This window comes from Neopsephotus bourkii, unplaced genomic scaffold, assembly GCF_033783945.1.
Source record: "Neopsephotus bourkii isolate Nb327-2 ecotype Australia unplaced genomic scaffold, CSIRO-AGI_Nbou_v1 NB_272, whole genome shotgun sequence".
In the NCBI taxonomy this organism is placed as follows: Eukaryota; Metazoa; Chordata; class Aves; order Psittaciformes; family Psittacidae; genus Neopsephotus; species Neopsephotus bourkii.
Window position 1 is genome coordinate 13,018,055 of NW_026900781.1, and position 18,724 is coordinate 13,036,778.

The window sequence follows — 18,724 nt, forward strand, 5'->3', positions numbered from 1 at the left end:
ATGGGCCCTACCCTGAGGCAGTGTTTGTCTCTGCTTTCATGGGATAACCCTTCCTAGCAAAGCCATCACAAGGAACTCTCTGAGAAGATAGGCTTACATAAATTTGTGTGCATGGGCTAAATGCTCTCATTAGCATTTTAACAGAATATGATCTCCATTGAATGAAGACCGGCTTATGGACTGGAATGTTTTTAGGAAGTGAAAAAAGAGGCTGACAGAGTGGTGTCTGAGCTTTTCTCCTTCAGGAAATCTCATCCAGGCAGAAAAAGAGGGATGGGGCAATCTGCCAGAAGTTTTCATCAGTCTAGCAGGCTTATGAAAGTGCTAGCATATTACAATAAGCGTAATATGCTCTGCTGGACAACCAGAACTACTGACAAAAAGTCGGTGCCTAAACACAAACTGTACTGATTATAAGTAACTAGTCCATCTTGCCTATGTATGAGTCAGTCGTTAACCCCATGTGCAATATCATACGCTGAACAGCATCCTACAGAAGAACCAGTAGAAACGACAGTGACAACAGCCCTGCAGTAAGTCTGACCCCAGCCTCCAAAAGAGATCAGACAATGACGGGGTGTGTAAGACAGCTCCTAGACATTCAGCCGTCACTGAAGTTATTGAGCTGATAAAGATCTTTGCAGGCAATTCCTTCTCAGACAGGATGGGCTGCAGAGTAATTGCTGTATTTTGCATTCTTATTCTGACTACTATCCATGTATCCGGACACATGTATCCACGTATCTCATGGGTTGGCCACGAATTAAAACATAACTCCTGTCTCCAAATTCATAATAACCAGTGTTGTTCTCTGGTATACAAATTAGGGGTTGCATATTCCTGTTTAGAAATCTCCTTCTGGTTTCTTTCAGACCTGAAGTACGAAGAGGAATTCTTAAGTAAAATGCTCCCACTTTTTGAGGATACATAACTGAATTATTTGTAGAGTGGTGCCAGCTAGTAACATAGTCCTTACTGGGAACTATCATTAGGTGGTCCAGAAGGGCAATCCAGACATTGATTTAGTTTTTTATTTTGACTTTGTGGGCTAAGTAAATGGGTTTATTTTCATTGCTATCATTTATTGGAGGCCAGAAGTGAACACTGACAGTGAACACACAAGAGTGAACACACCAACTGACGAAGGAGGTATTGCAGACATTTGACACAGGTTTTATAGTGCTTTATTCTGAACAGTAATTAGGTAAAACAGTACTGAACACATGCAGCAGGCAGTCTTTAGACACAAATGAAATCTGATTACCATGACTTCATATGGAATTTGGAGACCGGTAATTACAATGTTAATCTTACTCAAGTTGAAGTCCTTATTTCTTCCTCATGCCTCAGACATCATGTAATTGTATGGAGTCTCCTTAATGCTGAATCCAGAACTAGAAATTGCAGACAATCTGTGCATGAAAAGTGTGCCACTTTCAGTATTCATCCAACTATTTTGTATCCTGGAATTGTATAATTGTTTTTTTTTTCTCGGGATATATATAACAGGGCTCCTTGTAGCTGCAGTGAATTGGTCCCATCTTGTCTAAAGGGCAGAGTCAAAAAAATCCACACAGCAGAGTCCAATTTACAAACCAAAGCAGTTTACGCTGAAGAGTCTTCTGGGTAAACGTTCTGTCACCATGGTTATTGCCTCTTGCATCCACAGGTCTCAGTGCAGCTGCTGTTTCACAGATGCAAACTCTGATGCTAGGCTGAATTGTCTAGCTAGGCTGCCGAACTTGGGCAGTGTTTCACTGAGCATGGGCAGGATTCAACAGAGCACCCTGGACCACCAGGGTGTAGCCAGGTACAAGGAGAGGGCTGTCACACCACATGTCGACATTTTCCCCTTCTAGGCAGTAGGAATCCACAGAGCATGGATCACAAGGAAGAGTAGTTTGGCTAGGGAGCAGAAATGTAGCCCTTCCTCCCAGAGCCCTTTCCAACTCCTGGTCTATCTAAAACAATCTCTCATTTCACTTTGTTTGGGGAAAAAGATGTCATAGAACAACAAAATATATTCATTGCCGAGGCTGGCATACTTCTCAGTAAAACACGATGTGTTCTTCACAGTGAGAATCCTTCAGCTTAAGGGGATGAAACATAAGAAGATAAACTAGTCCTGCTGCATATGTAGAGTACATTGTACTACCCCACTCATATACGAAACTCCCAGATTTCCTTTCAGAGGTGGTAGTCAGGATGCCAAGCTTTATAGGAAAATGCACCACCATAAATGTAATTGTGCTTTTTCATAATGAATACACTCTGATTAAGGAGAACAGAATCGGCCTGAAAGAATCACATTACGGGTTTTGTTGTGCCTAAACAAAAAGATAAATGGATGGTCAGCTTTAAATTCATCTTTGTGCTGCAGAATCCGGTATCCTGGTACCTCTAGTGACTCGCCACCTTGTTCATTTACTTCCAGAGACACTTTATGGATGATTTTTGACATAACCACACCTTTGGCCTCACACATCTCGGAGAAATCGGATGCATTCTCATTGAAGACATTTGTCATTCCTAGGCTTTCCAGAAGTGGCTTCAGATCATAATCACCTTCCACGCTAAACTTTGGGAGAAATACGTTCACTTTGGTGTTAGCCATCATGCTGGGATTGGTCCACTGTAATAATGTCTCTGGGGTGAGTGCCTTTTCCAGCTGAAGACATAAAGGAAAAATGGAAGTTACTGAGCAGTCCAATGAAAGAGGAAAAAAAAAGACCATTCCTAAACTTCCCAATCCTATCAAGCCCCCAGAAAGTAAAGTCCAAAAGGCAACCTTTGCTTTTGAATTCACAACTGTAGCATTCAGGATTAAGCTACCCTCAGGTGTATTGATGCAAATACAACTTAATCCACAGAACACGCCACTGGAGCAAGTCCATTTTACGTGCATGCTGCAACTCTTACCCCCTTTACAAGCCTTTGACAGGCAATCAATTCAACCACCACATGAAGGAATCTGAGAAAGACAATCTGTACTCGGATTACACCCAGCCTAGTGGCAAATCCAAAGGACTTGATTCCTGACCCTACAGAGTAATGAAATTGCTTGTATTTGGGACAGAAAAAGACTCCAAATCCAGAGCCTGATGTCAGTCAAACATGAAGCTGTTTGAGCAATTTTTTAAAAACTGGGAAGTGATGAGGCAGAATTTGGGCCCGTAACAAACTGCTATCAGGAAAGGCCTCTCTTGCATTTTCAGATATGAGTTCTGTAATTTACTCCTATATAAAAAAGTACCTTACAGCTGCAAAGGCAGACTCTTCCTGCCTTTACAATTTATGGCCAGTTGTAGCAAATTACAAAGGAGACTTGCATGATCATCTATCTCTTAATCCTTAAACTTTGAATAGAGGTGAAAGTATGTTCTAAAATTTTCATAGAGAAATGACATAAGAAACAGTTGTTCTTCAGGAAAGGCCTTATTCATTTTCAAATTTATGTGCAGTTGTAATTAAAAATGGCTCATTTTCAGTCACCTCTGCACAAAATTAAAATTAAGTGTAAGACCTCAGTAAAACAAATCATGGATACATGCCAAGTGGAAAAAAAATGAGGACACCAGAGTAAGTAATGTCAGCAGTACTGAGTACTCAGTAAGCATGACTTTCAGCATTTTACTATGGAATGAATAAAAATCTTAAGATGAAAATTATTTTGGGAGTCCAGATTTTCAAATTGAAGCAAATTCCTAAAGTGTATCATGAGCACCTTCTGCACTTCACACTGTTCTCTGTGTGCACCCTACCTAAAACTCTTGGCCATGCTTGGCCACAGTTGGAAACAATATCACAGACAGGAGATCAGGAACAGAGAAGGAGAATAAGAAGGTAAATTCACAGGAAAAATACTTTTTGTTTCCTTCTGTATAGCATCTAAATAAGAAAAACCTTCCCTAAGCATATGCCATTATAAGTGGGCTGTTTCCAGGGGAAGCTTCATACCAATTATATTTTTTCATCTCACCTTCTCCAAGCCAGTGGTCTCATCTTCAATCTCTTTGGGCAGCATAATGAGCATGCTTATATGTTTGTTAAGGCATGGCAACTCAAGGATGGCAACATTTAATTCTTTTACATAGCCCAGGCAAAAAGTAGCTTCCAGATTCATCATTTGCACTGGTTTAGTTTCAGTCTGCAAAACACAGAGAAAACAATCAAGCATTTCTTTTTAATTCACAAATAAGTTGGTGACAGTTGGAAAATTTGTAAGCTCGCATGGAATTGATATGTTGAGTTGCCATCAGAGGATCTGTTGGCTTTCATAGGTAATTTAACCAGCTGTAAGAGACCCTGTTGCCTTTTTACAGTAGGCAGCTTTACAAAGAAAAGTGAAATAGATTTCTACTTACTACAACAGCAATATATGGGGGATGTGCCTTAAAAGAGAAATTTACCTAATATCAGTGGCCCTTTATGCTTATTTCACTGAGTGCTACAAACTATACTGTCTAAACAATTATACATTTTAATGCCAATAAGTACCAAGTACTTGAACACATCTCAACCATGAAGGTTAAGCTGTTCATACAAATACTTGATATTTTCTTCAGGAGCTGAAACAGAAAAAGAAGAAATTTCAGGCTTACCTAAAGCCCATGCCTTTGTCTTTCATGAAGGAAACAAAACAAAACAAAACTATTTTATAAGGAAGATTTACAAACTGTACTGTTCATCTGGAAACATTTAAAATTCAAATGCTAAAATTTGAAATGTTACTTTTGAAAAACAGAAAAAGGAGCTTGAGATATTTCCTTAATTTTGGTTTTGATTGTATAATTTTAAAGCTTTTTTAGCTGAAACTGTTGCTGATGTCGTAATTTACAAATATTTTCAATGAACCTGAAACTTCAACTTTCTCATGCACATATATACATATGTATATATTTGGAGTATAATCTCTTTATCTCACAAATGTTGCCCAGCTTTATATTTTGGTTTAAAGTGAATGTATGATCACAACATTCATCTCTGGTTACAGATTCCTGAAGGCAATAGCCATAGGGGCTGCACACACTTGGACCTCATGGCTAAGCACAGCAGATATGCCAAGGGCTGTAGTCCTCAACCTGATTGGAAAGAGGGAGATTGATGGGGCACCATCCCTGAAGTGGAAAGCACAGGGCGAGGCACATAAGGGGTATTCTTAAAGAGATCCCTCAGGTGCAGATGTTTCACTAGCCCTGTGACCATGAGAAATGCAGTGTTTTGTGCTTCGCCCCTACTGGGTTTGGGATGCAGCCTCTGGTACAGGCTGCAAGCTCTTGGAAGAAGCTACCCATGAGAATGTGTACCTCCTTGTAGGCAGTGTCTGCTTCTGATCACTTGTACTCAGCTCCTGTTGTCTAAATATACTAGCAGGACAATCTGCTTTCATACTGGGCCTTTGAAAGACGGATGTGAATGCACCAGCAAAGTTTTAAAACAACACAACACGCAAACTGGTTTAGTGACCCTTGCAACAGCATATAGATAGCATTAGATAGGGTCTAAGAATCCTACAATAACAATAAATATTTCTCATTTTCTATTGTTGGGTTTCCTTAGCTCAAAGTTTCCATTTTCTTGAGTGAAAACAGTACTCTTTAGTTTAATTTTTATTTTTTTTCAGAACATAACTTACCTTATTGACTTTAAAAGGACATTCTTTGATCTCTGCCTCTGGAAACTTCTTCATCCAATTTGTGATGAAATAAGCTGCATTAACAAGGAGGATCTGGGTCTGGTCACTTACACTGTCCTCATTCAAAATATTCTCCATTTTGCCTATGAACAGGTTTAAGATGGTTGTTAATACAACAATACATTATCAGTATATATGGTAACATTTCACTGAATTAAAAAATCTGTGTCCTGCACCTCACAAATAAAATTTTTTAATTCTACTAGAAAACTCCAAAAAGAAGCACTGACTTAAAATTGAAGCTTCATGTTTGAAAATGGATTTAGGATAAAGGCAGATCTTTCAAATGACAGGTTTTCTTGGCATATATAGCATGTTATCAAAACTACATTTACTGCTTTTGCTCAGTACCTTAAAAGAGCGTACTGAATTTTCAGTGAAATTCCCCATGTTTAAGCAAACAAGTATTTGTCGTTTGGAGGGCAAGACTTGAAGGGAAGTTCCATATTAGCAGCCTCTCACTTCTAGACTGATACATGAGAATAAAATAACCAGAATAGCAAAAAATGCTGCTCTGGTTACAGTTTATAACCAAATACTGCTACAGACTTCAAAAATAATATGGAAATGTTGTGTGCTTTACACTGTTTTACACCTGTGCAAGCACTGCCATAAAAGACACTGAATCCAGAGCACAGCAGAGGCAAGTCCTGCCTTCATGCATGAATTGCACAGGGCGACATAATTTCACATGGGCACCTGTGCCATCCTGGGGAAAACCAATCGTGAACCCATGTTTTCATATTTGCACCACACAAGGGCAACAGGCAGCAATAGACCCCTAAGATACCTGTGCCCAGGCTGCAAACAGGCTGGTCATGGGCCCTGGGTGATTTTCTGGGCCAGGGCCAGACCTCTGTCCCCAACAGGCTGGTCACTGAAGGGCATCTCCCATAACTCAGCCCCGTGGTTGGTGGCTCAGCAGCACTACGGGAAAAGTTCCTGCTGCCCCATTCCCACAGGAAGGTAAATAAGAGATGCACATCTGCTTGTGGCTTCCTTGCTGGCAAAAGCAGCTGAGCTGAACTAAGCCAAGCTATTAATTAACAGCCTGAAATTCAGAGTTCAGCAAGTACTTCCCATCACAGTAAAATGTTTAAAGTAAGCCAGGGCCCGGGTGTTTGGTGTATCTATATGAGATGTTTGTGAAGCAACACAGCCAGGAGCTGTCATCCTCCCAAACTGTCTTGCTGCAGTCAAGTGTGAGCAGCTTTGCCCAAGGCTAATTAATGCAAGGTCAGTCCCACATTTCCACCTTCAGAAGTGTTGCAGTATAATGCCAAAACAGGCTGACATTGCTAATCCTCATGAATCCAAGTAGTAGCTCTAGTCTCCGTGCTTTCTCTATGTGTTTATTTCTAAAAGCATTAATAAAGATGTATCCAAAGACAAAGATCTCTTTCTCCAAAGAGGCAAACAGCACCCCCAAGGTTAAGCTGTACTCACCATCAGTTAGCTCTGAAAGAGATTTGTTGATCTTCTGCCGGGTTTCCTCAGGTTTTTCTTTGAACTCCACTAATTCCAGTTCAGATGGAAAAGGCCTCTTTGTAGAGTTGACAAAGTCCTGAAAGACACAAGGTACCAAAGTCATCCTAGGTTAAACGCCATCCCTGCTCTTTACAGAGTCTGCAACACCAGCATCCCAAGCCTCACCACAGGGTAGCTGGGGAGTTTATTGTGAGTGATAGTGGATGACAACCAGGATGCACAGCTACATTCAGCACATTGCTCCTAAGGCTGTCTTCAGTCCAGTGGTGTTGCATCAGCAGCTAAAGGAACTTTGGTATTGCAGGAGTGACTACGATTTCAGAGTTTGAAAGGATAAAACAACCCTCAGTCCAGATCTGGGTAATAGAGAAGATTGAGATAAAGGCCACAGGCTGCTCACATCATGTCTGTCATCACCTGATGAGATGTTTATTGCTGTGGATAGGTACTGTGGCTAGGTACTGGCCTTTGCTGTAGCAGAGGCTGAACAGCAGGCAATCTGGTTCATAGAACCACAGAATGGTTTGGGTTGGAAGGGACCTTAAAGCTCACCCAGTTCCAACCCCTGCCACTGACAGAGACACCTCACACTAGGCCAGGTTACTCCAAGCCCAGTCCAGCCTGGCCTTGAACACTGCCAGGGATGGGGCAGCCACAGCTTCTCCTGTGCCAGTGCCTCACCACCCTCATAGTGAAGAATTTTTTCCTAATGTCTAATCTAAATCTACCCTCTTTCAGTTTAAAAACATTCCAATCAATATGATTATAAAATTATTAAATTATTATAGCACCATTTAAACATGTTGAATTTTCTGAAACACCACTTTTAGGCTGATGTTGTCTTTGCTTGGGGCCCTATTCAAAAACAACTTAGGGGGAAAGAAAAAGCAAAACAGAACAAACCAAACAAACAAACCCCCCAACCAACCAAACAAAAAACCACCAATGTTCTTCCCAGGTATTTGCAAGGTCCATAAGTTATAAGGCCAAACATCACTTTCTCCACTTGTGGTGTTTCCATAGCCAGGCTCCTGCCTCCTCAGACAGCTTAAGTAGTAATTACTTGGGTGTGTGAACTGGTCACACACTTGGCCCACCAACTTTTTTTAAAACTCCTTTTCGCTCATACTTGCAAGGCAAAGACCTTGATGTGGCATAGAAGTTAGGTCACATTGAAAACCTACTGAGCTACTGACATAAAGCATATTAATGAAAGAATTAGAAGTGTTGTAATAGTTGCATAGCTTGAGGTCAGGCAGAACACTCATCCGTCCTACAACCTTTCATGGCATCAGAGCATATTACATTGTTCATCATCTGAGTCTACCCAATTAACAGCCAAAAGTGAGAGAAGTTTTTTAAAATAACATTGCAGTCCAACATGCTGGCCAAGCAATTCATAGCACCAGGCTTTTCTGCAGTACTTACTGTGGTAGGATTAAGAGACTTCTCTACAAAGAGCCGTTTGACCATTTTCAATGCAAAGAAAGAGCTGAGTTTGGAAACGTCTGAAGTTATTGTTTGAAACCCAAAAGAAACATCTTTGACATCTTTTAAATGGAGTACCTGTAAAATGAATATAATAAAACACTAAACATCTTTATTACTATTATTGTCTAAATATTCCCAACAGCTTTGCAAAAAGTAACGCTCGTTTGTGACCAGAATTGTGGCTTTTTGTATTTAAGCTAACAACACAACCTCTCACTGTTCTTCACTCAAAAACTATTTATTTATTTGACATCCTCACATAGATCTAAAAATCTGATCCTAACAGAACTTTTACCAATTGCATTTCTTTCCTGTGAGCAGTCCAAGAAAATCAATAGAGCTGTTCATGCTGGTGATGTGGCTTTCTCATTAAAATGCTGTAGTATACAGTCATGTTTTCACCTAACTTACATTCCTGTTCAAAAAACTGGAGCTCTTAAGCCAGATAAATGAGGGTCCCAGTTAGTCTCCTTTCTAGAAGTGGGCTACCCCTTTAAAAATGCTTAACAGATCATCAAGTTTTCTGGTTGCTGTGACTGATACATGACAGGGACTGTAGTGATAAGACAAGGGTAATGGGTTCAAACTTAAACAGGGAAGTTTAGATTAGACATAAGGAAGACATTTTTTACTATGAGGGTGGTGAAGCTCTTGAACAGGTTGCCCAGAGAAGCAGTAAATGCTCCATACCTGGCAGTGTTCAAGGCCAGGTTGAACAGAATCTTGGGCAACATGGTTTAGTGGGAGGCATCCCTGTCTGTGGCAGGGGGGTTGGAACTAGATGATCTTAAGGTCCTTTCCAACCCAAACCAGTCTGTGATTCTATGATCCTATGACAGCATGTGATATTTCAGCAAAAAGTGATCAGATGAATATGTCTGTTTTGGTAGACACAGTATGAGCTGGAGGTAGGGCTGCTGACCCACACGTGGCCACGTCCCAGCTCCTGGGAATGACAAGTCCAGTTCTAGGATGTGCTGTTGTGACCTAAAACTTACTGCTTTTAGGCACCAGAGGTGAGAGGTTTCTCCTGGTCTTGTTTGAAAATAACCCTGTAAATATGAATTGAATTCCTAACCTCTGTGTATTACAGGATCTTTGATGGTGGCTGTTTCATTACAGGTAACCTGCCCAACCCTTCTCACATGTCTCAAACTCCCACATGAGGCATAGCAGGCACTAGCAACCTCCTTTTCCCTTTGTCCTTCACTACTCTTTCTCCCTGAACACATCATATCTTCACAGACACAGCAAATCGCTTTTCTGCCCTAGCCACCCCTCTGTGTCCTTCCCTCTCCTTGCTCAGCTGGAGCAGAAGGAAATAAGCTCCCAAGCATACAGCACCACACAGGTCTCATAGCCAAACTCCATAGTCATTTCCTCAGAAACAACTTTCTCCACTTGTTTCCTTTTCCTCCCGTAGTTTCATTTCTTACCATGTTACATGCAGAAAGCTTCTGTGCCTGGAAATTATTTGGGGAGAAAGCTACTCTACTGCTACTTCTTTACCTGGGAGAGCTTTTGGCACAAGTTTGTTAACTGATATTCCAGAGTAAGACTGCCAGTTTGGCTCCCTTTATATCTAGTATTTAAAAACCAAGTGTGAACTCAGGGGCAGGCAGAAGCTAGAACAGACATGGGAAACAGGAGATGTTACATTTTGAAACATACCAAGCTCTCCTGAGTATTTTCAGTCAGCACTTTTTATATACTACTTGAGAAATATGAAACGTAAACACATTTGTGTAACAAATTTGTGGATGTGTATGCTAACTTATTATGGGATGGTTCAAAGCAAATTACAGACATAAGTGAAAACAAAATTAAGAGCAGGTTAATATTTTGAAATCTCCCATTAAGAAGAAAATGCTTGAATTCTGAAATGGTGAGGAAGCTGCAGGGGGCATCTAAATTAAAAAAAAAAAAAAATCAGTTAATTTAATTAAAAAGAAAAAAACCCCACAATGCTGTGTGGAAAAATCTGCAATGCCTAGAAGACCTTCATGGATATATTGCTACGCAGCTCTGTGAATAGCACAAAACTCATTGTAAACCTGTGGCATGAGTGAGAGCACAGGGGGCTACAAGTGGGGCTCCCTTCAGTAAACAACAAGGTACAGAGAGGAATTCCCAATGGAGGGAGGTACATAGAGGAATTCTCAATGAAGGGAAAACATATTCAAATATGTAGAATATCCATCACAATCAGGTGATAATTATCACACAAATGCATATGGAATTTGCTTCTGATCCACCTTTAAGGAACTGCAGAAACCACGGGCACCCTCAACGAGATAAAAAGGAGCTGTGCAAATCTCTGCTTACACAGGGGCAGCAGAAGAGGCTGCAAGGTTGTCTCCCTGCACTGTAGAGAGACCCTGATAAATCACCATACTGCATCATGGTGCTGGAAACACCTTAAACACCACAAGCTGCTTGTAAGGAAACATGGCTGAAGTTGTGGCGCCTTCTACTGCATCTGCCTCCTCTTAGTCGTATTGCGGAAGAAAGGGGAAATGCCGGTGACAGAGCTGCTAAGCATACTTGCTGCTGACAGACAATGGCAAAATTCTTTCCAATTCTATAAAGCTTAGTCATTACTTAAAAAGGAAAAAAGGAAAAAAAAATATCCAGAAAATTGAGTGATCTTGACTGTGACTTGCAGCCACAATCAACATCATGCTAAAAGGAGACAAAGCTTCAATGCAACTGTTGAGGATTCTGCCATGTCCACCTTGTACACAATTGAGAAAGCTTTTTCTTTATGCCAGATTTTCAACCTCTTTTTCTGTGTGGGTTTATGGAGTGGAGAAACTTCCTCGAATTTTGGAGGGATGGTTTGCAGCCTGACTTACACAGGAGCAAGATGTCTCGTAGTATATTAATAAGAATAAAAATGAAAGCACCTCCAACTGCCATATAATTTTGCAGCCACAGAACAAAATGCTGACACCTTACCTGTTTCATTTGGTCTGCAGTATCACCTTTTGTAGCTTTATATGCCAGAGCCAGAGACGTTGAGGTACACAGTGGGGAAAATATAATATTGGCTGTTTTATCCTTCTCACATAGTTTTTTGAACATATCAACTGCAAAGGCAGTGTTCGCTAGTTGCAGAGCATCCATTGTCATCCTGAAACAGAAAAGAAAAGAAAGATGACTCAGTGTAATTCTAGCTCCTGCTGTGGTGGGGCTGCATCAGACCACTGAAAGATGCTGGACACCAGCATGGGACTGAGCAGCTTGAACCTTCAGGGAGGAGAGCGAAGGGCCTGACTGAGCCCACTCAGCTTTTGCCAGCACACTGGCAGCTCCTGAGGTCTCGTCCACATCCAGCCAAGGAAATGAAAGTGGTTCATTAACAGCCACCATCTTCAAGTGACAGATGGCAATCCCACGTATTACACGAGCCAGTATTGCCAGAAGCGCTTTGGGAAATCTGGGTAGGTCAGGGTGACCCACGCACATGAGTCAAATTGGATCACATATGAATTTAATCTGTTTTTAATTGATACTCTTAGAATGTGTCAACTTATAAGGTACTTTGCCTGTGCTCTGGGCTCTCGTGGCTCTCAGACAGGCCTTTAATAGTCTCATAATCGTTCCTGTCTCTTGCTTCATGGCTAATTGTTCATCAAGGCTTTAGTTTTGGTACATGTCCTTCCTCTGAGGGATGATCCCCATTCTCCCTAGCCTTGCTCGAAGTCTTCAGAAAGCTGTCTGGTCCTGTAGGTTCAGATTGTCCTAGAAACTTAAAGGAGGCCTCCTAAATAAATACGGCTGCGTGCTTACTCACCAATTACATTGTTTTAACCATAAATATTTTCCTAGTTGTTCCTAATAACTACAGTTGCCACAGGGCTGTTAGCTGATCTGTGCAGTCAGAAATGGGAAGGATAGTGCCCAAGGGACAGCCGCTGCAGCCCATGTTCTGGGAAAGCCAGAGAATATTCCCATCTTCTAGACCACTTTCACATACCTGAAATTGCACTTTGGTCTAAGCATGTTTGTGTAGGTTCAAGCTGACAAGGGTAAACCACAAAATTTCAGTCAATAGCACAAGTCTGGCTTTAGACCAGCAAGCACAAAAAGGACAACCCCTCTTGTCATAGTGAATTTGACACTACTCTGCCCTCAGTGTCATCTATCCCTAAAAAAAAGGCAATCTGTTAAAACTGGTGTTAAACAGCTCCATCAAAGCTACTGTCAGAGACAGAAAGGAAATGGAAAAGATAAATATTTCACATAAGATTTCACACAGAACATAAAGGATATCTCCAGCATTTGCTCCCTTCAGAAAAAATGGCAAAATAGTGGAATAAATATGGAGGGGTGATTTTAAAAGCTGTGCTCTTATCCAGACACACACCTATCTACACTTACATGTCAGGCTCTGACACTGAAGATCTAGGGGCCCTATTTTATCCTGTCATGAAAAGGAAAGTCAGTTATTTCTGACATTGGTAGGTTTGCTAATCTTTTGAGAAACACCTTAAGGACAGGGATTTCTCTCCAATAATTACTTAATACTGCAGTCTCACTTACTTACCTAGTTCATATAATTTACATCCTAGCCCAGGAAAGACCTCACTTTCTTGGGAGAAAGGAGAAGCAGAAAGGTATGAGAAGACAGAAAGGGGAACAGGGAACATATGGGCAGGCAACTGTCTCCAGCAAGGTACCTTTCTTGACTGCTCCCACTCCTCCCAGTTTGGAAAAGCATTTTGAATTAGAACTGTCTCTTATTTGAGTGCATGTGTCATACTGCCCAAACGTAGCTGAACATCTGACACTACTGTACAGAGACACCGTTGTGGTACTTGACAGCAGCGAATGACTTCCAAATAATATGTGGTATTTAACACTTTTATGGGAGTAACAGAACTGGTGCACAATTTGCCTGTGACACAGTAGGGGGAAACACTTTTGATTTACTTGTAAGGCCTGTTCGATTAGAAAAGGCTTCTTCTAACATAAATGTCTTTATTTTTATTTTAATTAACTTACAAATGTTTTTGCATCTATTTGGTAAGGCAACTGTTTTACTTGGCAACTGGTTTGTTTGGGGCTAAAAGATGCAGTATAAAAGGCTACTGAAATGCATTGCACAATCTAATTAAGTAAAAAACCACAAAGGTATTGGCATAAAACCAAGGCTCTTTAAATCCACGTTTGAAAAGTACACCTAACCGGCTGCACTCTTGCAAAATGTTCTGACTGTTGGTATTAGCAATAAACTGTTTGCTAACAAATTTCCTTCCACTGGGAAAAAAAAATAAATGGGAATTCATCTTGAAGACGGGAAAACATTAAATATATATCACTGAAGAAAGTTATCCCTACATAAAAATATAGAGGAGTACGCTTTGCAACATCTAGGAGCCAATAGCTTGGCAGTGCCCAGCAGCGCTAGGTAAAGAGAGACTATCCATGTGAGATCCCATTTTACAGTGTCAGCAGGTAGTCACACTGATGTCAGAGTGAGGCTCAGGAAACATATCTCAGAGATCTTACGTATCTAAAGCACCAGCGCAGCACTGCAGCCATCTATCTCATTTACATAGTTACAACTTACCATGCATGAAAGCAAATAATTACCAGAAAAGTGGGCCCAGCATGCACCATAAAGGAAAACAGCTTTGGGCAGAACAGTGGCAAAAGTCAGTTAAAACAAATTTGAAGGACTGAGACTGATGATGAGGGAGTAACTTGGAAGAAGAGGCAAAGCAGCAATGTAACATCATCCTTTAAAGTGCCTGGCTGTAGCTGCTCATCCCAGACATGTACTTTTGTGCCTCTGCATGTCTTAAATAAACTGCCTTGCACAGGCTACCTATCTTCTCTTCCCCATTAACTCAACCATGCACAATGAACACAGAATGCATAATCCTTATCTCCTTTTCTCTTTCTCTGTCCCCCTCCCCAATCCCCTAAATTTTGAGATTTGTGGCAAGTAGCAGCTTCCCAGGTATTTCTTACTGAGAACCAGTAACAAACAATGTATCATTCGACATCTACCACCCTCAAGAAGTCAAACAACAGAAAGAACATCACAATGCAGAATGAGGCATGTAGCTCATCTGAAAGAAATCTGACTTAAAGAATATAATTCTTTAGTGCTGCATATCCTCATTCTATTCTATTCAGGCCTCTGGATCTTCCTTACAGGCCAAAAATCAACATGCAATCATAACCACTTAAAAGTACTTCTTGTCCCTTTCTAGCTTAATATTGCAAATCCTATGCTGTCATTCTAACACTGGTATTTTCAGTTATATTGGCAAAGCTAGGGTGATTTTAAGATGTGTATGTGCTACCTGTGTTCTGCTTCCTTGAGTTGCAAGAGATTCAGAGTGAGGAAATAAAATAGGAAATTTTGCAAAACTGGATGAAACTCTTTTTCCTTATGCCAGTGAAAAGCTGTACCATAGCTTAAAACCTCTTCTCACCTCATTAGTAATGCTGATACTGCTCATGTTGGTTCATTTTCTACAAAGTTTCGGTGTTCCTTTTTCAGAGGAAAGCAGGAGGTACTTCATGGTGAAACTTTCATTTACCTTTTGTTCATATATTAACTGCTGATACTTTCAAAGTCTCTTTTGTTTGGAGTGAAACTATTCCTGGTAGCGGTAAAGCTCTCCATTCTCACGATTTCTTTCAGCGCTACCATTCAAATAATGCCCATTCATGGCATTTTATTGGGACAAAAGCGCAGTCCCATCCTTAACCTTGAATGACGGGCTGGATAGAGAATAATAATCCCTATACCACTTTTTCAATTCACCTGGTCAGACAGTTTTTTATGCTCCAGTTATTTATGATGTATGATATTTAGGAGCTTATGACATTCATATTATTGGAAAAAAAATTACTGTAGCAAACATTTCAAAATGTTAAATCTCACTAACGACTTGAGCATCCCAAGCCTTGGGAGTCCAGTAAAGCCAGTTCCAGTCAAGTAAGAAGGGCTGAAGCTCCCATCTAGAGGAAAGCCCATTAGCTGCCCATTAACAGTCTTAGAAATTACACCCAGCTCCTGAATCAGCAATCACAGGGAACCCTCAAACAGGGAGGAGTAAAAAACCTGAAAATGAAATTTCAGAAAGGGCTGCTGCATTGATTCTTGCTGAGTCCCTCCTTTCCCAGGAAAGCGGTATGTCAGCATTTCCAGAGAGGCCTGGGGCACTGGGGCATCTTCTAAGCACAGGTACCTTGTGATCCACCCAGCTTTTCTTAAAATTGTCAGAGTTACAGAAGCACTTTCAGGTACAGAAGGGAGCCGAAAGGCTACTGAACCAGTTTGGAAAAACCTGATTTAAACATGTTTAAGACACCATTTTTGCTTAGTCACTCTTGAATGCAACAACAACAACAAACACTCCCACCTCCCAAACCAAGAGAGAGGCCTTGTTTACTACCTGCTTACTAAGAGAAAAGCTAAATATAGCTTATCTTTTAAAAATATAACCAGGAGAATAGGAACATCTGTGTGGAAGTGTCTGACAAGTCATTTTAACTCTATGGTAGGGATAATCTGATAAAGCAGAACAAGTATTCATTTTATTCTTGTCCTGGTTAAGCAGTCCTTCCAGGAGAAGTCACTTGCGACAGATATAGCATGGCCAGTGCTGGCCATTCAGTGCTGGGGGAGTGTATTCGGTTTATAGCTCAGGAGCTGTGAGTGCCTGTGTTGTAATCTCTCCAGTCCAAACAAACTTCCACTGTCTGAAACCATATGAAACCAGATATATGCATGATTCACAAATGAGGCATTAATATCTGAAATTAGCTCAAGCACTGAACATGACCCACTTTAGTTTTTACTCGGCAAACAGAAAATATAAAGGAAATAAAGGACTTCTGTGAGCCTCTTCTTCTTACTTCTACACAAATGACAACTCTCTACCTGGCAGAATACCTGGCTATGCAACAAGGACACAATTTCCTCTGAACAGACATTTGTTTGAGGAACGCAAGACATCAGACTGATGTGGGACTAGAACATCTTGTATGACTGGGAAAAAGCACTGTCAGCAACATAGCAGGGAAAGTCACTCCAGGAAGGAAATCGGGATGAGCCACTACAACATCCTTTGTTGTAACTCAATAGCCAGTGAATTCTTTAAACTCAACTGTCACGCTGAAAATAAATTGGTAATTACTGGACCAAAGTTCCTGCCCTTCACTTTAAACAAGTGTGGGTTAATCACTTGAGTAATAAAGCAAATGGAGTGCAGTGTACACACCTCTGCATAAAATGAAAGGAATACTCCTCTATAACAGAGATTGACAAGACAGTCCAAATGTTATTTTGACACATGGAGCATGTTTCATGGTATCATACACAAGCTGTTTTTTCCGATACGGGGAAAGCCATTTGCAATAAACCACCATATTTTATAATTTGTAATGCCCTCCACTGTCTTACCTGCCAGATCCTATTCGCCACTTCCAATAAATCTTTTCAGAGGGAAGAAGTATAGCATAGCAATGCAGCGATTTTGGGATGAAACCAAACTATTGCAGTTTAGGGAGGATCTTCGCTCCTTTCATTTCAGATGGTATCTTTTTGAACAAACTTCCTTATCCCACTCCCTCTACAACATTACGTTTCACTGTGAAGATTTTTTTAACTATTAGTTAGGTGTTAACTAAAGTATCAGAAGAGGAAAAAAAGCTGTACTTACTTTGCAAAGCTATAATCCTGGTAAACAAGCCAATGGAATGGGTACAGCACGAAGAACTAGCTACCCGTGGTGAAACCTTGCTGAGCAGAAGACTCTCTTACCTTGCCTGCTCATTGACACCACTCCCACTTTACCAACCTTAATTTGTGCAGACACACACTCCCTCTCACTCTCTCTTTCTTCCCTCCCCCAGCCTTAATCATGCTTCATAGCAACTCTTGCATTGCAGGAGCAAAATGATTCACACCCTAGTTGTCTTTACCTGCCCAGCTACTGAAGACAACAACAAGCTCTGGCAGGAAAGAGCAGCCTTTGTGCATTGCCTTCAGCAAGCACAGTACAAAAGGCACCAGACAAGAATGAAGGAAGACTATGAAGGAGAGAATACAGGAGTGGATGGGCAATTAAAAGGCCTTCTGAGCAAAACAGTACTCCAAATTACTCTGGAGTTTCCGCTATTTGCAGAAAAAATCGCAATTGTGAAAAAGACACCCAGGATAACAAACAAAACATGTAGGAGTGCGTGTCTGAGCACCTAGCATCTGTATATGCATTAAGACAGTGTCTTAACTCTGTCTTTGTAAGGGGCACAGGTCTGTATTTGGTTGCCCTAAAAGCTCAAGGCCAGACTGGAGTTAACATTCAAGGAAAAATACCTGCCCTCTTTATTGCTGTAAAGCAAGAGCTTCCTCCTACAGGCTTCTCTTCTGGAAGAGAGCAGCCTTTTCTGCTGTCCCTAGAGGTGGAAGGGGAGCAGAAAGTCCCAACCCTTCACCTGCGGGATGGGGACTCCTTTGTTCATATTGTAAAGTTTCTTTTAAAGGCTGGACAATGGAAAAGACTACATTGCCAAGCTGGAGGTGTATAAACATCACCCACAATTAGATAACTGCTCTGGATGGCTGAGATCAGGCACTATGTAGTTGTACTGAATCCTTCAGCCTGACCTAGTTACTGCTGAGAAATTAATTATTTCTGTTCATGGTGCTATAAAACTAGTAATCACTGCTGCAATTGTGATGCTTCAGATGAAGGAGTCCACACTGACACTGGTAACTGAACAGCTCAGAGGGAAGTCTTGATTCCCCTGAGAATGGGTATTTTGGGCTTATTTGCTGTTGGAGGTAATGTTAAAATAACTGTGACTTCCTGGTAGCTTCTTACTCATACTTATGAGAACTCCTGACGTATGACTGTGTCTTACTTACAGCCCAGCCAGGAAGATGAGGAAAAGTAGAAGGTGCTGACCTGAAAATTACAACATGCTTAACCTCAGGTAGTTGAGGTTTGCAAGGGACAAGAAATGAAGCCACTCTCCCAGTCCAGGAACACTCTCTCTTGGTCTGACTGAATAAAAACTGCT

At 41.0% G+C, this 18,724-nt stretch overlaps 1 protein-coding gene across 1 annotated transcript; it reads right to left on the bottom strand.

Moving 5' to 3' along the window:
- Positions 1-1,561: 1,561 nt before the first annotated feature.
- Positions 1,562-17,484, bottom strand: SERPINB5 (serpin family B member 5). The gene is made up of 7 exons (XM_061346638.1): positions 17,362-17,484; positions 11,633-11,807; positions 8,612-8,749; positions 7,142-7,259; positions 5,636-5,778; positions 3,980-4,147; positions 1,562-2,668 (listed from the first exon to the last, which is right to left on the bottom strand). The coding sequence occupies exons 2-7, from the start codon at positions 11,804-11,806 to the stop codon at positions 2,276-2,278; spliced, it is 1,134 nt and encodes a 377-aa protein (XP_061202622.1). The 5' UTR covers position 11,807; positions 17,362-17,484; the 3' UTR covers positions 1,562-2,275.
- Positions 17,485-18,724: the final 1,240 nt, after the last annotated feature.